Here is a 26,552-nt window from a genome sequence, read left to right on the forward strand (position 1 = left end):
GAATAAAAAGATAATTTACATTATATGAGTATAGGTGTAAATTTAGGTTTTAAATTGTTTTTAATTAAAAATATAAAGCAAAAAGTACATGTTTTTTCACTAAATTGTAGCATATACACATAGTAATTTAAGCATGTTAACCGGGTACCATTGATATGTCGGCTATTTATGTCCCAACCATATGTACCATATGACAGAAGGAGTGGATACTGCAAAGGATCATAATAGCCAACTACATCTTGAATGCTGATAAGATTTCCACCGATTCCTTGTTTAGTAATATCTCGACAGCTCAAAGTTTCTTGAAATTCGTTGCCAACAATTACAGTTGCAACTTGAGATGTTGTTGGTAAACTATATTGATGTTCATTAGGTTTTTGTCTGATGATGAGCCTACAGTTAAGTATGCCTTGACATTTGTCAATTTGTCAAAGCACGTGCCCAAATGGATTGTGTTGATCAAGAATGTTTTGTATCTTAAGCAGCAATTCTCGCCTTAGTTCTGGATTTTCATGAAGTCTATTGTCTATATCATGATCTGTGTCTATAATCCATATTTGCATGTACCTTGGCCTACAATTCTCATTTGGTAGAAGACTTTTAATCGAGTGATATATTGATCCATGGGCACAAAATGTGTAAATTCCATGTGTACTGGTTGCTAAGGACTCGTCTAAGTTGACTCTCATTGACGTAAAAGAGAAACATGATTGTATGCCCTTATGAACTGCCGAAAATGTCTGCCTTCCTCATTATTCGCAGCATACAACTCTTGTAATTCAATAGGAGAAGGGATATGATCCAAATTTGTAATTCCATTTCTACAGCAGAATTGGGATGTTTCACAATGAAACAATAGAGCTTGGCAATGCATACAAATTTTTGGGTCAGACAATTGCCACCGATAATTTATCTCACTTTCACCGAAATTTCTTGCTAGGTTACGATATCGACGTGGGCGTGGATATCGTTGTATGTTAATGATGACATTGTTTTCACTGAAGTTAATTCCTGCAATATTGTTCAAATTAATCTTCAAACTAACAAATTTAAAAAGAAATAGTTGTTGGAAGATTGAATGAATAGATTTTTTAGTGAAAATTTATTACTCTAACCTATTTGTAAACCTTGTTTTAAAAATTCTATTTTTAACACATTTGACGATATCTATTGTATATTAAAATAATTCCAAACAATATTCATGACACAAAATGTTTTGGTGTCAAGGTGTTGTAATATCATGAATGTTTAATATATATATATATATATATATATATATATATATATATATATGGTTGCACGCGCCTCGTTGGCTAGTTCTAATTGAAATTTTTGTATAAAACTATGAAAATAAGACATTTAAAAATGTACAATGTGTTCAAATTATATTTTCCATGTTAAAAAATTTATGTCATGTAGGATGCTTCTTACTTTTTTTTAAAATCAAATGTTCAAACTTTTAAACGATTAAATATTTGTGCACAAAATTTTGAAAATTATACAAAAAAAATAAAAATCAATCACCTAGTTGATGGAGTCTTATCAAATTCATTAAATAATAAATGGAGAACTTGAGAGGGGAAATTGATGGCAAAAATAATGTAAAGATTTTTTTTAACAAAAAAGACACACATGTATGTCACAAATAGAAAATGTAGTGAAACAATTATTTAGCAAAGTAATTCTTATTGATCCAACATATTTTTATTCAAATATTTGAGTTTAAGATATTATACGCCATTATATGTTGCATGAAATACCTACCTTGTTCATTGTTTTTCATCATACAATTTTTGCAATTCAATTGGAGATGAAATAAGATCTAATTTTGTGCGTCCATTTTTGCAGCACAGTTTAGGTGTTTCACAATGAAAAAGTAGATCTTGACAGTATAGATAAATTTTTGGTTTGTACAAATGACATCAACCATTATGTTGACTATTATTGAATATTTTTGCTAGATTACGATATCGATGTGGGTGTAAATGGTGTTTTTGAGCCCTAACAATTATGTTGTTTTCGATATTGCTATATCATGCAGTTATATGTTGATTTCAGGTGCCTTATATTATACATAGATGACTTAATGCAAAGTCATGGAAAAAATGTTACATGTTATGTCAATGGTGTATTTGAATTTAGTAGATTACCTTGATGATTTAAATCAGTTAGGCGTTGACATGTGCTAGTACTCCCTTGCTCAAAGTTTGATGTCATTGTTTGATAATGTAATGTCTATATACGACACACTTGTCCAACCGTAGTTGCGGTGATTTATGGCATTAAAAGTGAATGTTAAATAATATTTATTTGGTTGTTCAAATTATTAGATATGAAAAATATTTAAATGATGATGTTAAATAAATGAAATATAATAATTTTATTTATTACATGTGGATGTAGTATCCAATTTTGTCTTGCATATCGTATAATATAATATATAAAAGAAATGTTTAAAATCATTTAACCTCAAACAATGAAAATGAAATATACCACCTTGATTTGAAGAAGTTTTCATTATTGCATGCGTTGTGGTAGTTATAGCCAAATTGTTGTTGATGGGAACTGAAAAATGTATAAGAGCATTATATGATTGCATTAGAATAAATAAATAAATTTCTGAAATAATAATATATAAATAAGAATGGATGATTGAGTTATATAAAATTAAAAGTACCAAAAATGAAGATAATGATTGATAAATAGGAAGCAATAAATAATTTATGTAACATACCATTCAAATGTGTAGTAACATCTGACATTTCAAAGTTGGATTCATCAAAATTTGTAGCATGTGCGCTTCTATTTATACGTCTTTGGTAGTCTAACCGACGTCGGGCTAGATTTGTTTGTCGTTCATCTTGTGCCATTAATTGTCTTTGTGCTTGTCGTCGCGCTGTGTTTAATTGACGTCTTTCATTGTCATTGCGATTGGTATGAGTAGTAGCCCGTGTAGGAGAAGAAGACATTAAAGCTAAATAGTATTTAAATTTGTGACATTATTTAGAAGACATGCAACTCTTAAATATTGATCTCAACATGTTTAAGTTTCAATAATTCAAGAAATGCAATAACAGATTCACAAAAAAACATGAATATAACAGTATTACATCGATATACATTGAAGAAAATTGATGGTAGAAGATGATAAAATGTTTTAATTGGATAAACTATTGTGGAAACATGAATAAGATTTGAGATGAGAGGTTAGTCTCATACAAATCATATTTTTTTTAATTCAAAATACATATTTTGTTTTCTTGAAATGTAAAATACAATAAGTCTCAAATATTATATCATCATTATACCATACATTATTTTGTTACAACATGACAATGTCGACAGCTATGGATGTAAACAATCCAAACCAAACCAAACATTATCAGGCTTGAGCTTGGTTCGTTTAGGATTGTTTTGAGCTTCTATTATCAGGCTCGAGCTCGGTTTGTATTGCAATTATTAAGCTCGAAAAAAGCTCGAGCTCGGCTCGTTAAAAGCTCTTTTATCATGTTAATCAAGACGGGCTCGAGCTTGATTCATTAATAGCTCTTTTATCATGTTTAACAAGCCTGACTTGAGCTCGGCTCGTTTTCGAGCTCGTAAAGCATAGAATTGAGCTCGAGTTTGAGCTTGTTAAAAATTAAATATATCTGTGAACTAATTTTAAATCAGACATAAAAATATAAATTCATTCATAAATAACCAAAATGACAAAAAGAACAACTGAAAAAAACATAAACTCATTATATTATTGAACATCCCAAAATAATAGATCCAACATCCAGATAACAAATATTTGTCATACACTAATATCACCATTTAAATAACATTGCAAGAATTTCACTTCTTTAATACTCCATTCATTGTGTTCCAAATAAATTTTATTTTTTAATCAATATAAATTCATTATATTCAATTTAATATAATATTTTAGGATAACAATTTTTAAAGTTACTCAACGTGCATATGACTTGGTGATGTACATTTTTTGGGGAAAAAATGATAAGTTGATGTATTTCTGTTAATTTATTATGTTTTAAAGAACATTTTAGTATAATGATATACAAATAAGATAAAAAAATATAATTGTGACTATGTGATGTAAATTAATCTTTTTTTCAACTATGCTTTGTGTTCAATTCCTTCCATTAACATTAGTACTAATATTTTTATTTGTCAACTCAACAAATGAGCCAAGTTCGAACTGACGAGCCACCTAAACGAGTCGAGCTCGAGCTTACGAGAGTCGAGCTCGAGCTTACGAGCCACCTAAACAAATCGAGCTCGAGCCTATTATCAAACATGTTTGCGAGCTCACGAGTCTAATATCCTTAGGCTTGAGCTTGGTTTGATTAAATTTTTGAGCTCGAATCGAGCTTGTGTTTGGCTTGATATTATTAACAAATGAACTCAAACGAGCTTTTTATCGAGCCGAGCTTCGAATAGCTCGCAAACGGTTTGGTTCATTTATATCCCTATGACGGCAGAAAAAACGACGTTGGGAAGGAACATGAAAATCGTTTACCACATGATACACGGATATCGTGTGCTACACATTTCAAGCAATATACAAAAAGTAAAACACCAAAGTGAAAGCAAAAGAAGAAAAGAAATACAGATACAATACCTCTTTGTAAAAATGAACCTTCGGCTTGAAAAAATGCGCATCTTACACACAGTACAACCATTAGCATTGATTAGCTAAATATATACCTCAGTTATAGCAATATATCACAAAAAAGAAGAAGTAAAGATTACCAACCTTATTTCAGAAGCTTTGATAAAAAAAATACATAATCTACGCTTTTTTTGCAAATCATTTGAATTTAAACCCATAAACCTAAAAAAATTAATAACACTAAAGGAAATAAAAAAAGTGAGTAGATAACCATTACTTTTCAGGGCCGTCGCATAAGTTTTTTCTCTCATGCGTTTCCTTTACGATGATTTATGAATACAAAATATAACAATTAGATGTTCTAAGTTTCAGCTGATAATTTTCATCAAAGAAAAGGTGAAAAGGAAAAACCGTGTGAATTGGGCAAAATAGGAAACAATTTTTCGTGAATTTTTGATAAATCTAATCTTTCGCTTTGTTGCCGAAATCCGAGAATAGACTGTGTCCCTTGCTCATCGTTTCGTCCTAATTTTGTATTTGCGTTGTCGAATTCAAACATATCAAAAACTGAATTCGTGTTTTATTGGATTCAATTTGGTTCCAAGAAGAATAAGAAAAGCACAATTTTACAACCACCTATTACCGCTCCGGCTCGTAAAATAATTAGTAAATTGAAACCAACAACAACGGGAGAGATTGAGGAAAAAAATTCACAAACTAACCTGTTTCAGTATCTGAGCGTGATGGACATTTGGAAAAGAAATCATGGGTTGAGTAGAAAAGAGACTTGATTTGTTAAAAAATCCATTTTTGACTAAAACTAACCTTCAAGGCAACCTGGTTGAATGAAAAACAGTGAGTAAAAGGGAATTTTGGAACAAACAGAGCAATTAAATCATATGAAGTTCACGACCAACACATCACATCAAGGAACACAAAAAATAGACATTTTTTTACAACATTGATTTTTTTTTTTTTTTGGTTGGGGTGCAGATATGAGGGATGAATACATGAAATGATGCCCCGGCCTCTAATGAAGTCTACACCATTTTTATATTACTTGAATTAACATGTGTACCCGAAATTCAAGAGACTTAATGACGTAGAAGCTATCAAAATGAGAAGTAATACTCACGAAACATTTAAGACATGCAACAATATACAGAAAAACAATCAATGTACATTAAATAAGGAAAAAAATGACTGAAAAAAGTTATCATGTAGGATACACAACCAAGTTATTACGATTTAATTAAAGTAACATTCAAAATAGTTGTGATATTACAACTATAAATGTTATTGAAATAATTCTTATCTTTACCAAAATTGTTTAAAATTTATATCTAACTTGTTTTTGTTGTGCGTCGTTCCCAATATATTCTATTAATTATAAACTTAGTAATGTATGAGTGAGCGTAAAAAATATTATTTTGTTTACAATGAAGCTGGAAAAGCGGTAATTATATCATTGAAATAAACGAAAACATCAACATAACACAAACCAAAATAGTTAACCATTTAAAGTTATGCAAATACATATTGTTATGAAATATATATATATGCTTTAATGGCACAAATCACAAATGCAATGTCTCATCATAACAAATACCACAACTTTAGAGATCTCGTTCGTAAGTTATTAAATCAAGTGGTGAAGTTATGCATGAGTTAGAAAAGTTTGGTTATGTCCATTGAACTTTAGAGATCTTAATGGCCATACGGGTGATCGTTGATCGGATCACTAAATCAGCTTATTTCCTATCGATCAAGAAGACTTTCACCATGACACAGTATGCAGAGCTGTACATCAGAGAGATGTCAGATTGCATGGGATTCCAATGTCCATCATGTCAGACAGGGATCCGAGGTTCACGTCTGTGTTCTGGAAGAGTCTAAAGCAGGCCTTGGGTACTAAGCTGCTATTCAGTATTGCCTTCCATTCTCACTTTATATCGGGGTTTCTATTGCTTTTTATTCATATTCTCTCATATTCATCATTTTTTTTACTCTCATTATGTAATTTAAGTATTGAAGTGGTCACGTTGAATCTCTTTCTGTACCCTCTTACTGATTCGTTTATATGATTTAGAGAAGGTTATAAAGAAAAAGAGTTAATGTAAGAAGGAAGCGGATTTTGGAGAAGATCATGGTTCCTTCCACTTTTGGGAGGAAAATATTTTGATGATAGATTGGAAAAAATTTCACCTGTTTCTTTTCTTGTCTTAAAAAAACTCCCAAACAACACATTTTTAACTATTTCCTTCCAAATTTTAACAAATCACTTCCGACTCAACCAAAAGAAAAAAGAAAATGTGAAAAGACCGATAATCCTTCAAGTTATGGAAAATTCGGATCAGACCCCAAATGGCAAAAATTTATTTTAGATCCCCGATGTGTACCATTTAACCTTTCCCCCTGAGACACTACAGTCCCGTCGTATCTATTCCGCTGCTCTCTAATGGCCGTCGCGGATTTGCTCTTGAGCTCAGGCAACTGAGAAGTCACACAGATCCATCGTTTAATTTCTCGACATGGGTATTCGATTTCTGGCTCATTTGTCGCTTTCTCGCTTTCATTTTCTTGTATTGCTCCATTCTGCTGCATGTTTGTTGAAGTTTTCTTCTGTTGTGTTTTTTACTTATTTTTAATGTGTTTTATTCATGAAACGCCCATAATCGTGTGTGATACAGCAAAAAGCAGCAATCTTGCTCCTTTTTGTGTTATTTTTTTGTTATTTATTATTTGCTTTTGTTAATCTAATCTGCAGGTTTGCTTACAGTCGGCGGAAAAGGTAGATTAAAGATTGTGACTCTGGTATTCTAGTCTCTTGAAGCTTTTTTGTTTGATTGGCTATTATTTTGTGGTGGGCTAGATAGATCAATGTAGGTTGAAGTTGAAGTAAACTGAAACGGAAAACGAAAAATTTCGAAAACTGAAGTCAATGGCATTTTTCTTCTGGATGGATGAGCAAAGTTTTTTTGGAAAATTTTTAGAAGCAGATAAACTGCTGAAAAGAGAATGAAAATAGATTTTAATACATGTAAATGTGTATCATAGGCTCATAGTTATGTTTGTGTAACTAACTATTAGTTTCTTGCGACTTTTGCTCGAAAACCAAATGGAAAAGGAAAATGTCATACTTCATGTTTTATGTCGCCAAATACAAAGTCCAAACATTTGATGAAAACTTTCCATGAGGGAGTCTGAAAATTTGTTGGGTTAGTTATAGCCAGGTATAGCTAAGTTGGTTAATGTAATATGATTATGCCTCGGAATTAAGTTTGCTGAATGTAAGAACTAAGAAGTGTGATTTTATCGGAAATCATGATACTAGCACGTGGGCGTCGTCCCAGTTGTGCAAAACATAGCTCTGGCAAAATATGCTTCCATATATTTTAAATTTGTATGCTAATCCATTGAGAAGGTGCAGACAAATATCGGTTACAATAATATATTTTTGACATATAGAGCATTGCAGGAATTAGTGAAGTTCCAGAAGAGGAGGAGAGTGTTCTGATCTACCGAAAGAATAAAAGGGTAAAAAACATGGAACTGTCCAACTCGCCAGAAGCATCTGATTCAGAATTTACCAAGGAGGAGGCCGGTTCCGTGTCACCTGATGCGCCTCGCAGAATAAGTACTTCAGATCTGCCAGTGGAATCTGAATCTATTTCACCTAGCGTATCTGAAAGAACGAAAGAGAAAGGGACTGTTTCTGGAGACGGGATTTCAATGGATGTCGAGGAAAACACATTAATGGATTCAGTTAGTCGTGAAAAAGTGCAGATTGACCTGTCAAATCGAAATGTGGGTGGAAATTGTGGTAATATGGATATGCTTACAGTTACCGTTAACATAGAAAATAGCATTGAAGTCCCAAGAGTTGTTTCTGTTGATCCATGTAGCCAAGTTCCACAAAAAGACTTGGACGAGAATCAGTCTGCTCATGTATCTAATGATACATCTGCAACAAATGAACACTTTTGTGATTCACATGTGCTTACAGATAGACCTCTGGAAGAAAATTGTCAAGAACATGACGTGGAGAGTGCCAAAGAAAATATTGTTAAATTGCCAGAAGTATATTCTTGTGATGCATTTCACTTGGAACAAAACAAACATTCTGTGGCATCAAGTATTGATCCTTCTGTATCGCAGTTTGATGGAATTGAAGGTCTTTCTTCTGAAGTTGTAAATAAATGCGTTGATGTAGTGGTGGATAAAGCTTTTGCTGGCTACAATGGAAAGAAGCTTCTTGTTCTTGATGTGAATGGGTTACTTGTTGACATTTCGTCGTATGTGCCTTACGATTACGATCCAGATGAAATAATATTTAGGAAAGCAGGTTAATATGATAAGCTACTTGTATTGGATGCTGTAACTTGCTGCTCAGTGAATCATCTAACTTTGTTTCATAAATCATTTTCAGTTTTTAAAAGACCCTACTGTGATGATTTTTTGAAGTTTTGCTTTGAGAGATTTAATGTTGGTGTATGGACTTCAAAAACCAAGTATTCCTCAGCATCACCTTACTATGATTAAGTCCCTTAGCATTTATTGCTCTTGTGAATAATCTTTTTTTTTATTTGCTCTTTCTGGAAACATGAATCATCTCGTATGCCACCTGGGATCATGGAACTTCTGCAGAAGAAATATGGAACCAATACTTGATTTTCTGTTGGGAAACGAGAAGAGCAAGTTACTTTTTTGTTGGGTAAGCCATTTGTTGTACTCTTTCAGAGTGGACCTATCTTATCTATTCCTTTGTAAGGTGCTTTCAATTATTTACAAGCCTTATTTTACTTGGTGTTCGCTAGTAGCGGATGCTTCAAAAACTACCATAAGTATGAAAGAATACCGTTATCTGACAGATTCTCCCTTTTTACAGGATCAGTCACATTGCACCTATACCGGTTATTATGCTGTTGAGAGAAGGCACAAGCCTCTTCTCTTAAAAAAATTAAAGAAGTTGTGGGACAAGGTTGAGCCAGATCTTCCATGGGAGCGGGGATTATTTAATGAATACAACACTCTTTTGTTGGATGATTCCCCTTACAAGGCATTATGCAATCCTGTAAGCTATTAGATTTTTTCCCCATAATAGGATTCTTGTCTAGTTTCCTATTTAACGCTGTTCTTGTATTGTTTAAGTGAGATTAAATCCAATTATTGAACATGTGTTTGCTCGCCAATTAATTTTCTCGTTTATTACTTCAGCGGTATACTGCCATCTTCCCATACACCTATCATTTCCGAGATATGCAGGACAATTCATTAGGTCAGTTGTCTTCCGTGTTCCACTAGTCATACGTGCAAGTTAAATGCAAGAAAATTCCTCGATTACCCCCAGATGTTTACATTTTTTGTTGTGTTATTGCCGGAAAACGAGTATTGGTCATGGAATCGTCAGCAGATGCTGATCTACAAGTGTGCGTTAAGCTCTCGTTTTGTTTTGTTAATTGTAGGACCGGAAGGCGATCTTCGTGCTTACTTGCATGCGCTAGCTACTGCAGAAAACGTTCAGGAATATGTGAGGCAAAATCCATTTGGCCAGAGAGCCATCACCGAAAAAAATTTATCATGGGGTTACTATCTTAAAGTTATTGAAGCTAGTTCGTCTCCACCACATCAAGCCGCGGATGCCAGCTCGTCTCCCCTACATCAAACTGCGGATGATGCTTTAATACAACAAGAATTCTGATATATCATCCTAATCCATTTTTGTCTGAAAGACGGAAACGAGTTGATAACCAGGGTGACAAGTGGTAGATCAAGGATAATATAGAAGCCGGAGGGTGTGAGGTAATCTTCCTCCTTTTTGTCAGTTTTTGGTAGATCTTGCTGTATAAATGTGTTGTGGTGTCTAAAGCTGATTTTGAAGGGAATGTTCCATGCTTCACGCAGTTCCGCGTGTAACTTTCGCGATCTAATTGTTGTTTTATATGTAAAATACTTCTGGTTTAGCATAGAATTATCGTTGCCATGACGTTGAGACGAGCAAGTAGAATGGATAATGTATGCTAATTGCAAGTGTTATACGTATCACTTTGCATAACAATTTTCTCAGTGGTTGGTTACTATTTTCTGTATTTTGTTGGATGTAATATTTTTAACATTTTACGCTCATTTATAAATACCACAAATTCCATCAAAATAATAATAATCACCACAAATATATATATATATATGTGTGTGTGTGTGTGTGTGTGTGTGTGTGTGTTATTTTTAAATTTCTTATAATATATAAAATATGGAAACTAACTAAATATATTTTTAATCTTCGTGGGCTAGAAAGGCATTAAAAAAGACCCAGATTACATTTATTTCTTTTTCTTTCCTCGTGATATCACCATCACCCATGTTTATTGTGAGTGGTTAAAATTGACTTGCTATCAATTTTTTTATTAAAAAGAAAAAATTAATGATGTTATTTATGTTGGCAAAAATTTGTGCGAGATTGTTTTACAGGTCGTATTTTGTGAGACGGAACTCTTATTTGGGTAATCCATGAAAAAATATTATTTGTTGGCAAAAATTTGTATGAGACGGTCTTACGGGTCGTTTTTTGTGATACGGATATCTTATTTGGGTCATCTATAAAAAAATATTAATTTTTATGATAAAAGTATTACTTTTTATTGTGAATATCGGTAGTGTTGACACGTCTCACATATAAAGATTCGTGAGACCGTCTCACAAGATACCTATTTTTATTTTTTATATTAAGAGTATTATTTTTTATTGTGAATATCGGTAGGGTTGATTCGTCTTATCGATAAAAATTAGTAAGACCTTCTCAAAGACTTACTCATTTATGTTTTATTTATCTTTCATGAAAGGTCTTGTCGGCTTATATTATACCAATTACCAACCATATGGTTTACATGTGCCTTTCAACAACCCATGTCACTGCTCAATTACATGCTTAAATCGGACGTTTATCAAAATTTTTATTTTTTTCTGGTTCGCCATCGTCCCTACTGAAACAGCGATCGAGAAAATTAGATCTTGAATAACATCATTTATAATTGGTATAAGATATAAAATCACGTGTTTGATTTTCATAAAAAACGTTAGTGTAATTTAATAATTTCTTAGTTGATAATTGTTGGATAGATAAATATATTATTAACATTATAGTTAATAACAATAAATGGGAAGTTATCAAAATTATTATCAAAATAACAACGGCGATCGGGATAATTAAATCTCGAATCGTATCACGTATCTATTAGCGATAAATGTTTGATTTTATAATTGATATTTGAAATATATATATTTTTTATAACAATTTTAAACGGATTAAATATGCATTCATTGTGCTTGTTGATATATTTACATCACGGGAAACGTCTGAAGTCTGCCACGATAATTGATGTCGCAGTACTGTAAAAATCGAGACATTTCACTATTTTTTTTCTTATTAATTAAATTATATTAAATTAAATTAAACCTAGTAATAAATAACTAAATATGTCAATATGTTTTCAAATTATTTAATTCAAAAAAATGTTGTTGATTGTTATATAATTTATTTTAATTCTTTTAAAAAGGTATTCATTCCTATTATTATTAGAGTATGTGTCTTGTGAGACGGTCTCATGAATCTTTATCTGTAAAACGTGTCAACCATACTGATATTCACAATAAAAAGTAATACTTTTTCATGAATGACCTAAACAAGAGATCTGTCACACAAACTACGACCCGTGAGACCGTCTCACACAAGTTTTTGCATTATTATTATAATCAAACATTATGTTTTAAATTTTGATTTATTTTTCATCAATAAAGGATTGGAAATTATTAAATAAAAATTTGTGATATGATATTTAAAATAAAAAAAAATATTTTCATAAAATATAACAAAATGTAATTAGGTTAAGGGATCAAACCAGTCTTTCAGATTGACCCTGGAAGACAATTAGGTTGTACGGAGCAATTAATGTGTCAAATTATCACCGACATAATTTAACAATCGACTGTTCCATTTTACGGTTAGTTAATAATTAATAATTAATTAATAATAAAAAGAGAGATATAATTTCAAAAGTGTTGCGGTAAAGACCAAGGTTCTAAAAAACGCTAGGGGTAGTCCACGGCCACCCACCGTCTAGCGTTTAAGTGTTTATATTAATTAATTATATATGTATATAAAAAAAATCGAACCGTTTAGACAGTTTGTTACCCGTCTAGGTGGGTTTTGAGTCATCTAACTAGACTGTCCGTCTAGATGACCTATTTTCCAACAATGTCTAGAGCCACCGATTTTTTAAAAATTAAGGTGGTGGATGACCGCCTATCACTTGGATGTCGCCTACTGGAACAATGGTAAAAACAATATGTCATGACATGACAATAATCTATGTATAACATTCGAAAAAGTGTACATTTAAAATAATAAAGTTATATTGTTGTTATCGGACATGATTTTTGGCAAAACCATAAAACGCCAAAAATGTTTATATGTTCCAACTCATTTTATGCCACTCGCTTCAAAAATATTATATATAGAGTAGGTCTCGTGTGAGACGGTTTCACGAACCTTTATTTGTGAGACGGGTCAACCTTACCGATATTCACAATAAAAGTGATACTCTTAGCATAAAAAGTAATACTTTTTCAAGGATGACCCAAATAAGAGATCCGTATCATAAAATACGACCCGTGAGACCGTCTCACACAAGTTTTTTCCATATATATATTTTGATTAGTGAATACTCATATATAAAAAATATACACTAATATATAAATATATATATGACGATCTTTTATTTGGGTGATCCATGAAAAAATAATACTTTTTATGCTAAGAGTATTACTTCTTATTGTGAATATCGGTAGGGTTGACGCGTCTCACAGATAAAGATGCGTGAGACCGTCTCACAAGAAACCTAAATATATATATATATTATACGTACGCATATACACGTAATTTCGATGAATTATCGATCAAGTGGCTCGTGAGTGGTGGGGGGTTGGGGTTGGGGTTGTTGAGGGAATTAAATAAGTTGACGCAACCATGATTCACGGTGATTTAAATTCCATTTACTAATTTTTTTGTAGTTTTTTTTCTCAATTGGGCTACTTTATTAACGACGTCAAATACTTATGACACATAAGATTCCATATTTTTTATGGCATGTCCTTTTATCAGATTGTCTAGTATTTTATATTATATAATTTAGCAGAGTTTTATTTTATTTGGCTAGTCTATAATAAATTATTAGTAAATCTTTGGTGAGACGGTCTCATGGATCTTTATCCGTGAGATATGTAAATCATACACATATTTATAATAATAAACAATAATTTTGACATAAAAATTAATATGTTTTAATGAATGATATAAATAAAATATTTGTCTCACAATTTTCTTTATATAACTATAAAGTTCAGTTTGACACTGATTTTGCTTTAAATAACACAATTTCTACCGTAAATATTGATCTCATCTCTAAATCTATCAACTTCAAATCTACTGTAACACAAATATGCATTGATTAAGAAAATTAATTAGTGAAATTAATTATTCTGTGAGGACACTTCATTTTCTATTCATTCGATCCAAAAATTTGGTTGCCAATTTAGGAATGAATATAGTTATTTTTTTTTTTTGACAAAAACTTATGTGAGACGGTCTCACGGGTCGTATTTTGAGAGAGGATCTCTTATTTGGGTCATCCATGAAAAAGTATTACTTTTTATGCTAAGAGTATTACTTTTTATTGTGAATATCGGTAAGGTTTACATGTCTCACAGATAAAGATTCGTGAGACCGTATCACAAGAGACCTACTTTTTTTTTTTTTTTTATTCAAGCCTTGTACATTTACGGTGGCAAAAAATTAAAAAAAGTTGGTTAGCCAGAATTCAGAAATGTGCTCTCCAATATTAAATATAATCTGAAAATTTATTTTATAGCCAATTATTCAGCTCTTTATATTATTTTTTTGCAGTCACAATTATGAAAACGAGTTTTCTTAGATTTGTATGCTAGAGTAACATAATGGAAAGGTACAAGAATTTGATCGTTTCTCGTCATACTTCTTTTAGTATAAACTCACGAACTAAATCACGGATAATGAAATTGTATTAACATCGTTATAAATCGAATGATCGAAGATATTATCTTCGAGCATATATATCTTCGAGATAGGTTGAACTGAACCTTGAATCACCGTATTTGAGACAAAAATCTTCTACTACAATCGCATGTTCATCTTTATGCTATAATTTGTGTTGTGACATTCAAATATTTTAAACTATACAAATATACAAGCATTTTATTTCGATTGTTTTACTCAACAAGGACGATTATTGCATCTCGACAATCTCTAAATAAAATAATTGCACGCGTTACCATCAATAAGAATCGAACTCATGACATTGACTCTGATATCAATTGTAGGACCCGAAATTTTTCAAATTTCATATCGTTGTTGTATCAAAAAATTTGATATCGTTATCATACCGTACCGAAACAATATACAGAATTTTAAAAATATAAATAATTTTAAATAATAAACTAATAAATTTTTAAAAAAATATAAGGTTTTTTTAATATAAAATGTCATATCGATATCGTACAGAAATCTCGGTATATCACAAAATTTCAGTATAATTGATAAACTATTTATTCGCACAAAAAATTTCGGTATGCCGAAAATTTTCGATAAAATATCAATATATATTTTATCATACCGTTATTTTTCAATACGATATATAACATATGATTTTTAATATACGTGTCTCGCGCCGCCAACGTTCAATAAGAGCAATAATCAAATGATTATAAAAAACTTGTGAGCCACATTCTAAAACTCCATATATGATTCAAGTATACAAGTACACGATTGTGTATGTAATTATCAGTGTATAACTTCCAAATCAAATTGTCTGACCTCTTCACTTTGACAATATCCTCGACGGTTACGAAAGAAACTGTAGACGACATATGTGTCGCTGGTAAATTTTATGAAATAAGTTGTCGATCTTCTAAACTGGTAAGAAACGAGCTTCACAGTTCTCTGGTGAGAGGAAGTGAAAATTTTAGAAAGCTAATGAGAAAAATAATGTGTGAAAGAGTAAGGGAAGGAGGAAGAAGGAGAGGAGAGGGAAATAGATAAGGTGGGGGTGGAGAGGGATGCGTCCGTGCTCCACCATGGAGCATCCGTGTTTGGTGAGCACGGATAATGCTCACGTGGAGTTAGTATCCGTGCTTCGTAAGCACGGATTGCAGTATATGTAAAAATAATTTTTTGATTTATATTTGAAATAAATATTAATTTTTAAATTATTTTTTTTAAAAAAACCTTAAAAATTAGGAGGGAAATGAAAAATATATAAATATTTTTAAGCCCATAATCAATAAAATTAGAAATTGATGGGGACGGTCATTAAATATACGCTCAATATGATAACGATATCCGTAATTAATATAGTACTAAATTTGACATTATAAGCAAAAGTTAAAATATATATATAGGGTTGCTTGTAACACGGGATATGACGATTGAGATGGTTTATATATATATATATATATATATATTGATCTGTCATATTTATCAACACGGTGATATTCATCTATTAAAAAAATAAAAAAATTTGGAAAATAATTTATGTCAATTATTTAATTAAGAAAATGACTTCTTCATATGTAATCCGAGGTTAAAAAACAAAATATCCCTATTAGATGTAATAAATAATATCAAAATCGTAAATTCAATTGTAATAGGTGAGTATGATATACAGAGATGGACCCAGTTGATGATCGATATAATAAAATTATATATATGTGTGTCTATATATAAATACACACACCCCTAGAGGACTTGAGGCACAGCACATGCTGTTTGGTTTGTTTCCACTCATCAACATCATCATGCCCAGCCAATTTTATAAAATCAACCCCGTGACAATTATGAATTTAATGTGTAATAAATTCAAATTTAAATTTTGTAGCCAAAATATTTATTCAGTGGAGCATCATTTTAATCGTGTATTCGAATTACTGTGATATAATATATATATATATATATATATATATATATATATATATATATATTCAAATTAAATTTTGTGGCCAAAATATTTATTCTATGGAAAATCATTTTAATCGTGTATAATATGTAAAATAAAAGGAATATTTTGAAAATATTCTTTTTGGTGTAAGATTTGAAGTAAATGAGTTGGAGATGAATGTTGTATTTGGTGCAGAAATCGTACTATTTTAATGTAAAATCTGCACCAAAATAGATTTTGTTGTTGAAAATGGCCTTATCTACTTCCTGTTCTCTTTCGGGTAAATGATTGTTTTTAAAAATTGATTTAATTTTTTTTAAATCAAATAAGATATAAAATCGTAACCTTAAATCTACATAAATATAAACAGTAAAGTTTAGCCAGTGATATAATTTATTATTTACCCCGAATGTAGGAAACAATATCTGAGTAATAACTGAACTGTTGTGTTATAGTAAATGTCCAGTAAAAAAAATTCTAAGATGACGATAAAAACTATAAATTACTATTGCCATGATTATTGAAATTAGATATAATATAATTCAAATTATAATGCTTATGCTGTATAAACAATAATTGGCAATAAAAACGAAAAATTGGCCTTCAGTCCTTAGCCGTCGATTTTTTTTGTGTTCAGTCTCTAGGTACTTTTTTAGTACCACATTTCCACATGAAGTGTACCACATTTTGTATGACATAGTACCACAATTTTGTGGGTAGAGAGTGAACCCAAATAAATGTTTTGATTGGAGATTTTTCACCAACTTTCTCTAATAAAAAAAACAGTAGTAACCCTAATTCAGTCAAGATTTGGAACATATTATTTAGCATTTAATATGTAATAATCCAACTTATTTGAGTTGGCACTCTCAATCATACCGCAGTCTACGATCCTAGGCTGGCTATATTCTTTTACTAATATAATTGAACAATAATTATAAAAAAAAATCATGAATATAATTGAAATATGGGATAAGGTCATCAACAATTGGATTCAATAATTATTTTGTTGGTAGAGATAATAAGTAAATAGTAAAGCTAGCTAGAAATCAATGGTGGTAGAGGCGGATTCACTTGTAGGACCCGGGGGATCCGTGGCCCTCTGGAATTTTTTTTGAAAATTATTACTATACAAGATATATTTATATTTTATTATTTAGTATATATATTATTTGACCATAAAAAAATAAAGTATCTATAAGTGATTCTCCGAATTTTTTTTAAAAATTATTACTATACAAGCTATATTTTATTATTTAGTATATATATTATTTGACCATAAAAAAATAAAGTATCTATAATTAGTTTAACAGTTATAGATTTTTAAGGTTTACAAATGTGGTCCGCGTTCCATTATCTGCAATTTTTTTTTTCGAAAAACTAAATAACGGGCATTTACAAAGGGTCAAAGGCCTAACTTAAAACTTTCATAGTTGATGGTGAGCCGGTCCTCCCAAACTTATAATCCTGGATCCGCCCCTGAATGGTCGTTCTTAAGTATCGGCACGGCATGCAAATCGTCAATAGAACCGACATCGAAAAATTTGAAACATCAGTGAGTTTAATACCTTTAAGTATCGTTTGTTTCATGATATGAGACAAATAATATGAAGATAAATAATATTTTTTAATAATAAAATAAATGAAAATGATAGTTAATATAATGTTTGATTTGATTGATTAATTTGATTAAATTTAAGATAATATGATATTACGGTTTTGTCATTTTGAAAATATTAATAAAATATTTATAATATTATTTATTAATGGTAATATTGTAATTTCAATTCAATGATTTGATTGATGTGAGATAAATGATTGATGATTTGATTGATGTAAGATAAATGATTGGTAGATTTGATTGATGTAAGATAAATGATTGGTAGATGTATATATGAGATTGGATTGGATAAAAATATAGACAAATAAACAGCGAACCAAACGGTAACTTACTATAAATCCAACGATTGAGCTGTGTTTCAACATAAAAAATAACATGAAATTTTTCTTATTTAAATAATCATTGTAACTTGTTATAAAAATCTTATAAAGAGTCGTATATGAAGTTCTTAATCTTAATATAATCTCTACATAGTTTATAAAAATTAATTAATATTTAATAATATTATCTAATAAAAAACTAATTTAATTATATATTAATAATAACAAGTGCATGTACATATGATTTCTCGAATAATAAAAAATATTATTATTACCAGTGGATTTGGTACGTGTTGGGGTAAGTAAAAAGTAGTTATAAATGTTTGATCGGGTCGTACGTAATAGATCGAACCAAGTCTTCTATATTTATTTTATGATAATAAAAAAATAAGTATTCTTTATTTTATTTTTTGGTGAAAAATCCAAATAAATCGAGTTCAAAATTTCCAGAAAAATACAAAATTTAGTGGACAAATTTACCTCCCTTTGAGGCCAAATCTCCCTTTCGTTTTTCTATATTTTTGACACATTCTATTTTGAGTAGGTCTCTTATGAGACGGTCTCACGAATCTTTATCTGTGAGACGTGTCAACCCTACCGATATTCACAATAAAAAATAATATTATTAGCATAAAAAGTAATAATTTTTCATGGATGACCCAAACAAGAGACATGTCTCACAAAATACGACCCGTGAAACCGTCCCACACAAGTTTTGACCTTCTATTTTATATTGAGCATAATAAAATATTAAAATAAAATTACGATTCTTATCAAGATATTATATTGATACTTATATTATTTTATGAAATACATTGATCAATAGATAAAAAAATTATCAATAAATTAAAATATAAAAGTATTTGGTTTTTAGTAGAAATGTCTCTTATATTATTCTATTTTAATTCCTTGTTAATTCATTTTTTCATACGATATTGATGCATTTTTCCATCAAATAATTTATTTTTTGTTGGATAGTTTTATTCATGATTTTGTTTAGGCAGAAGAAGATTAAATAATTCATAATTTGTGTTTCTTGCATTAATTTTAAACTTCTAATGAATTAATTAATATTAATAATAAATGCATTTTATATGCGACTAAATACATGTAGCTGTAATAATTAATTTTTTTTTTTGAAATTATTTTGAGTTTATACAATCATAATTTGTGTTTCTTGCATTTTCTTCGTTCAAATCTTCTCTTTTTCTTGGATCAATCTTCGTTCAAATCTTTACTTATTAAAAAATCAACATAGAAAAAATCTTGAAAAATTACTGAAAAGGAATCACGATTCTTGGCTTAATCTCTCCTACTACCCAATTAATCCCAGACAAAAATCACATGTTTGTCCAGAGGGATTTAGACCCACTCATATACCAGCACCCTTCCACATGGAGGAGCGAGGAAAAGCCGGCAAATGCCCTTACCCCCCCCCCCCCCCCCCCCACCCCCACCTCGCTTCATCTCTCTTCCTCAATTTTTTTTCCCTAATAAAATAGTAATTGGATACAAATTTTTCTTGAAAAATATTATTCTTGCCAACTTTTGTGCTCTGTTTATCGTATTCTTGTGTCCTCGTGGATGCTGGACCAAGGACCATGTTATGTTTCATTGAACAACTGACCATCCAAGCTTTAATGGGCTGTCTTAAAAAATTTTGATTTTTGAGGCATTCTTGTTTAAGGGATTTGACAATGGCGCTTTGTTTTGGATCTGGGAAGATTTTTCTTGCTGTAATGTGATGATTTCCTTAGTTTCTTGGGTGGATGAATGTTGAGTATTGTGCGGCCGGTGAGAACTTTGTTGTTCGTGGATAACGCTTAATTTACTTTTTCTTTATCATTGCAAGTGCCTGTTTTGGCTAAAAAATCTGATTTTTGTAATCTGTGACGTCTTTATTCTTTTCGTTTACGGACTTTGATTCTTGGAAACAAAGTGAGATAATTTGGGAAATCTTGGAGGCTTTTGGGAGATATTTCTGTATGAAAGCAAGATTTTTTTCTACGGTTTCTGTTGAAAAAGCTCGAGTCTTGATGTGTTGACCAGTACAATTGAAAGAAACCATTTTCAGGGGAGAAAATTACTTGTCAAATGTGTATGAATAAGTGTATTTTGTAGAGATTATGCTAGTTTATTTCTTCTTGGGATGTTTTGTCAATTCACTATCTAAACTTCGAAGTTTATTTTTTCCTAGTTTTTTAATTCAGAGCTGGTGACTGATTCTTCTTACCTTTTGAATGATGTTCAGGAATAGGGGAAGTATATGAGACAAAATGGGAAGCTGGTTTTGGCTTTAAACCAGAGAACTTAAAGGCGGTGGACTTTAGGGAAAAAAAAAAAGGTGTGATTGTGACTGAGGGGTGTGAAGATGGCAGCAAAGCTTTTACAGTCTTTGACAGATGAAAATTTAGATTTGCAGAAGCAAATAGGATGTATGACTGGCATATTTCAGCTGTTTGATCGGCAGCATATGATCACCGGCGGCAGGCGAATTGTCGGCCATACGTCGAAGAGGCTTCCTGCTGGTAAAGATTTGTTCTCCAGCTCTACTTGTGGTTGATTGCCAAGAACGGTCTTAGATTAACTTTCGATAATGTCTTGTAGGAGATTCTGTTGCCGGTTTGATGACATTCATAGTGAAGTAGTTTATGTGTGGAGTACTTTAAATGGTTTCAATTTGTGTTACCATCAGAAATATGAATTTGTGGACGATAACAGTGTTTAGTCTTCATAAATTATGAAAATGATTTGTTTTAAGATCGGCCATGTTGGTTTAATTGCGGTATACCTCATTTTTAACGTTATTGAGTTTTTGCAGGAAAATCCCACTTCAGTAATGGTAATTTAGAGAGAGATTCTTCCAGTGGACAGCTAAGATCTGGATCACTGGTAAGATTTTAAGTGTTTACTTTAGCCGAGGGGTGGATATGAACTGAATGTTTTGATTAAATTATCATACGAGTTGAAACCACGGATCTGGTTGGATGTGTAATAACTTGCGATGCTCTTTATCGAACTTTTTAGGATGAGACTGTGATTCTAGAATGCTTTTATTTTCATCTCAAAGTGTCTTTATCTATCTTCTCCACATGCCATAGAGTAATCAATTATGGAAATTACCGGTCTCTCTGAAATTCGACCTTTTCCATGTACCAAAACAGGAGAAATACTCAAACAAGAATGTACAAGAGAGACAAAGAGTATTCGCCGAATCGGCCAGGGCTTCATTCTCATCTTCTTCCCGCTCATCCTCTTTTTGTTCCCTCGATTGTAACAGAACTACTCAGTTAGAACCAACCTCCTTTGATGGAGTAATTTTCCCGGAAACTCCCTCGAGGGATTCAGCTATGAGCCTGCAGGATTCATCTCCGCACTTTAGTCGGCATGTAATTGATCTCAGGCATTTAGTGAAGGATTCCATGTACAGGGAAGTTCAGGGATCATCGGTTAAAGCTAAATTCACGGACGCAACGGATAATGTAGCGAAGCACAGAGACTTACCTAGGCCACCTTTAAAAACTGGTGTCGGTTCCCATGGTTTATGTCCTGATAAAAATTCAGTTACAACTGCTGATCTCAAAGAGTCTCTTAGAGTTCTAGCTAAACTTCAAGAAGCACCTTGGTATCATGATGAACCTAGAGAACTTTTGAGATCAGCGTCCTACCACTCGAAAGATGGTTCATCATTTTCGAAGGATTTCCCTCGGTTTTCTTATGATGGAAGGGAAATGAACCGGGCTCATGATGTTTCCAAATCTTCCCTCAAGCTTAAAGACCTTCCGAGACTTTCATTAGACAGTAGGGAAGGTTCATCGCGGAGCCTGAAAGCTGACTCAAAATCAAACTTTTTTGTGAAAACATTGCAGAAGGAAAGCAGTGAGGTTGATAGAAAGACTCAGAATCTGCAACAATCTCCTGGAAACCAAGCACGGCCTCCAAGTGTTGTCGCAAAGCTGATGGGTTTGGAAACACTGCCCGATTCAGTCTCATCTGGTGAAACCAATGTGGGTTCGAGTAGGAGTTATCAAAATGAAGATTTTGTTAATGTTTCAAGGTCTGTTACAAACACCGATTCAAGCAAACCAATCCAACTATTGACTTCAAGTTCTTCGAAAAACTTGTGGAAGGAGCCTAGCTCACCACGAATGAAACCAATGTCGCGGTTTCCAATTGAACCTGCACCATGGAAGCAGACTGATGTAACTAAAAGCTCTCAGAAACCAGCCTCCAGAAGCACAAGAGCTCCAGCGAAGACTCCAAACACCATTCCTACTGTTTACAGTGAGATTGAGAAGAGATTAAAAGATCTTGAATTTACACAATCTGGAAAGGACCTTCGAGCACTTAAACAGATACTTGAATCAATGCAGGCAAAGGGACTTTTAGAAACCGAAAAGGAAGTGCAAGGTTCAAATTTTACCAGTCATAAAGATCATGAGCAAAAAATTTCAAGTTCGATACATGATTCTAGATTATTGAACAGTCGAAATTCAAAGACGGATCAAATTCTTGCTTCCACAAAGAAGAAGGGGTAGGATCAGGAAGAAATTACGAGTCACCTATTGTAATCATGAAACCAGCTAAACTTGTTGAGAAATCTGGTATACCTGCTGCTTCTATGCTTTCACTTGATGGCTTTTCTGGTCTGCCCAAACATCAGGATAGTAACTCTGTTGAAAGTAGGAAGGGGTCAAGCAGTGGCAGAACGACTAACGATTCTGCTACTAAATCCAATCAACGAGAAAATTATGTGACTCCCATCAATTTGAAAAATGACAGAACTTCGAAAGCCGCTGAGAATTCAACAAGTCCCCAACAGTCAGCTAAAGATAACAATGCAAGTTCAGGGAAGAGTTCGGGATTAATCAGCCCAAGATATCAACAGAAGAAATCCGAGCTGGAAAAAAGAACTCGACCACCAACCACCCCTCCTGATTCAAGTAAGTTGAGAAAACAGCCAAACAAGCAACAGACTGAGTCTGTTTCACCAGCTGGAGGACGCAGGCCAAAAAATCCCAACTTTCATACAATCGAGGAAAAACCTAGTGAAATCTGCGTCCAACCAAGGATTTCGACTTACCGTGAAAGGGACAACTTAGTTCAACTAATCGATAATACCGTACATGAATCAAGAAGCGCAGATGGTTCTGAAAAATCTCCTAGCACATGTGATAGGCAGTATCCATCCATGAAGGCTTGTGAACGTGTGGTATCTGGCTTGGCAGAAAAGGTTGGTTGTTAGAACTATCTACATCCTATCTTAAATTGGTTAAATATAGTCTTTTAGTTACATATTTTTTGACGTGATCGTAGAAATCTATCCTAACACTGAACGACGAAGAAGTAGCGGAGCTAGCTTGTGCTCCTACCGAGTACTCAAGTCCCATCTCTGTTCTTGATAGTGTGGCACTTAAAGATGATTCGCCTTCACCTGTGAAATATATAGGAAAGACCCTCAAAGGTAATCGACTTTTAAATTGAATTTAAGCTTAATTATCTTTAGTAAATAAGCAGTTGATTGAATCAATACATTTTGCAGTTGATGTATCCATTTATGCAGAGAAGAATACTAACGCGGTTCAAGGAAGTTCAATGGTTAATTGTGGTTTGAACTCCATAGAAATGGGTATCACGTCTGAAATGAACAGAGAGAAACTTGAGAACATCGAAAATTTAGTCCAGAAGCTCAGAAGGATCAACTCTAGCCACGATGAAGCTCGAACAGATTACATCGCCTCTTTATGCGAGAACACAGATCCGGATCACCGATACATTTCTGAGATTCTATTAGCTTCAGGTCTCCTCCTCCGAGACCTCGGAGGGAGCCTGATAAATTTCCAGTTCCATCCATCCGGCCATCCTATCAACCCTGATTTGTTTTTGGTCTTGGAACAAACAAAAGCAAGCACATTACTGAAGGAAGAACGTAGCAACGGAAGGACGACAGCTCAGATGATGTCCATAGATAAATTTCATCGAAAACTAATTTTTGACACAGTGAATGAGATTCTTACCCAAAGATTGGCATTTTCTGAGCCATGGCCGAGGACGCTTAAGCCCGCAAGAAAGGCAGTGAATGCACAGAAGCTTCTCAGAGAATTGTGTTCCGAGATTGAAGGGCTTCGCACCGAAACTTCAAAATGTGGTGGCTTTGATGCAGAGGACGACGGATGGAAAAACATCTTATGTCAAGATTTGATTCTGCGGTCTGAAAGCTGGACAAATTTCGATGATGAAATCTCTGGTCCCGTTCTTGACATCGAACGTTTGATTTTTAAGGATTTAGTCGACGAGATCGTGATCCGAGAGTCTACTGGAATGAAAACGAAATCCGGCAGGCATAGGAATCACTTCTCAAAGTAACTTATACCCTTTGCCTGGTGTTAACATGGTTCTTGTGCGTGTTTAACCATTCAAATCATCAAATGTTAAACAACTTATTGTTGCATTGTAAAGGAAATCCTTCTGAGTTTGTTGTAGCATTGTCTGCACAATATTTGATTTGCGGGCGTGCCAGGTGCGAAAGTGCACCGATTTTGTGAAAATAATAAAAATCTAACTTCTAAAAACAAACGAAAGTGAATTCTAAATTTGACCGTCGGTTCTATTCTCCTAAAACAACTATAACGCCAAAATGAAGAAAACTATTGGAATTTGAGGAATAAACCCTGACATTGTTTATATTTTCAATAAACCGTAGGAATTTACAAGACATAAAAATATAACAAATAGAGTTGATGAAATCTAAAACGAGAAGACGTAAATTGCTAGAAATATACTGGAAAGCTTGAAAAACTATTGCTTGAATATTGGAATTTTAGCAGAGAGCTTTTGCAGATTTGTTTGTAGAGTTGTGTTGTGTTGTGTCGTTTCTGTGCTTGCCGATCCCTTTTTTTTCTTCGCTGTGAAAGGTAGTTTCTTCCACTCCCCCATGAGCCCATGATTTCTCCCACTACCTTCACACGATTTCCATTTCTTTCCTCCCACGTTGTGATCGGTTTGAATTGATAAGAATTAATCTGTTATGGACTTATATAATTTAATTGGGCTTAACATTAAATTGGGCTTTCATAATTAATTATTTTTAGCCCAAACAATTGACCCCCGCAAGCATTGGCCCATTGGGCCAAAATGCTTGTACTTAGCCGTATTTAATTTGCTCATTTGGAAAGGTCCGCAAGCATTTATTGTAAAGTGGGCTAGTAGAATTGGGCCGAGCCCAATTCTTTCCATTGGATTTCTTCACGCCCAATTTCATTTCAGATTCAAATCCCCAATATTCGCTTCCGTCTCTTCTTCCTGCTCGGCGCTGTTGCTCTTTACTCCCTGCTGCCGCCAGAGGATTATTTTTCTTTGAACCCATTCGCCCCTCTTTTGCCATTGTTTCCCCCACGCTGTTGTTGCCAAAGATTTAACGATGGCTCAAGGTTCTTCTCCGGCGCGTCCATCTGAACCGAGCGGTGTGAACGCCTCTTCTGTTTCGACCGTCGATTCCATCTCGCCATCCACCGCGTTCGCCGGTTCTTCCGCGGTTGCCGAGGATTTGTCATTGTTTCGAGGTTCTTCTCCGTCGCCACCCCCTGATTCCAGCGGCGCAAGGTTCGTCTCCTTCTCAAGTCAATGTCTCCGCCCCTGCACCTATCGCGTTCGCCGGGTCTGCCACTGGCATTAATCCTTTCCTTGCCGTCGCTGGGTCATCGATGGGTTTTCCAACGAGCGTTGGGCCGTCGTCTTCCGCAAGGGCGAACGCTCCTCTCGGCTTGGGTCACCAGTTAATGGCGGTCACGGCTAGCTTCGGAGTTTCTACGGCTACCTCTGTTCTTTCCACACGATGTTCCGTGGTCACACCGGCCTTCGGGGAGCCTTTGGCACAATCGACCTCCTTTGGAAGTTCACCACTTTCTACTGCCATGTGTAATTCTCTCTCTTGAACTTTATTCAATGCTTCTCAATTCCTTGAATATTGT

The 26,552-nt window shown here is 33.2% G+C and overlaps 2 protein-coding genes and 1 long non-coding RNA gene across 7 annotated transcripts; 2 read left to right on the plus strand and 1 right to left on the minus strand.

Moving 5' to 3' along the window:
* Positions 1-450: 450 nt before the first annotated feature.
* On the minus strand, positions 451-3,702 carry LOC142529457 (uncharacterized). Its single transcript, XR_012815903.1, has 3 exons — positions 2,735-3,702; positions 2,151-2,565; positions 451-1,011 (listed from the first exon to the last, which is right to left on the minus strand). It is a non-coding gene; the product is annotated as an uncharacterized LOC142529457 (long non-coding RNA).
* A 3,224-nt stretch (positions 3,703-6,926) lies between these two features.
* LOC142529126 (uncharacterized) lies at positions 6,927-10,710 on the plus strand. 5 transcript variants are annotated; one of them, XM_075634525.1, is made up of 8 exons: positions 6,927-7,153; positions 7,386-7,432; positions 8,087-8,963; positions 9,048-9,129; positions 9,266-9,332; positions 9,507-9,692; positions 9,836-9,896; positions 10,084-10,710. In XM_075634525.1, exons 1-8 carry the CDS (start codon positions 7,150-7,152, stop codon positions 10,317-10,319), a joined length of 1,560 nt encoding a protein of 519 aa, XP_075490640.1. In that variant the 5' UTR covers positions 6,927-7,149; the 3' UTR covers positions 10,320-10,710. The 5 variants fall into 5 exon arrangements, with proteins under 5 accessions (XP_075490640.1, XP_075490641.1, XP_075490643.1 ...); XM_075634526.1 differs by having other exon boundaries at positions 6,928-7,153; positions 7,386-7,409; positions 8,097-8,963; XM_075634528.1 differs by having other exon boundaries at positions 6,931-7,153; positions 8,097-8,963.
* Positions 10,711-20,026: 9,316 nt separating this feature from the next.
* On the plus strand, positions 20,027-25,067 carry LOC142528690 (protein LONGIFOLIA 1-like). Its single transcript, XM_075633785.1, is given in 7 exon segments — positions 20,027-20,376; positions 20,834-21,110; positions 21,404-21,474; positions 21,747-23,114; positions 23,117-23,815; positions 23,899-24,046; positions 24,125-25,067. Coding segments are annotated over 6 exon segments (3,267 nt in total). The 5' UTR covers positions 20,027-20,376; positions 20,834-20,953; the 3' UTR covers positions 24,949-25,067.
* The last annotated feature ends 1,485 nt before the right edge of the window (positions 25,068-26,552 follow it).

The sequence above is a fragment of the Primulina tabacum genome, chromosome 16 (genome assembly GCF_025594145.1).
Source record: "Primulina tabacum isolate GXHZ01 chromosome 16, ASM2559414v2, whole genome shotgun sequence".
Taxonomy (NCBI): Eukaryota; Viridiplantae; Streptophyta; class Magnoliopsida; order Lamiales; family Gesneriaceae; genus Primulina; species Primulina tabacum.

Excerpts from the sequence above, each read along its gene's own strand:
- LOC142529126 (XM_075634525.1), top strand. Across the intron at positions 9,130-9,265 it reads GTATGGACTTCAAAAACCAA|AAGAAATATGGAACCAATAC; the intron begins GTATTCCTCAGC and ends GAACTTCTGCAG. Across the intron at positions 9,897-10,083 it reads TATGCAGGACAATTCATTAG|GACCGGAAGGCGATCTTCGT; the intron begins GTCAGTTGTCTT and ends TGTTAATTGTAG.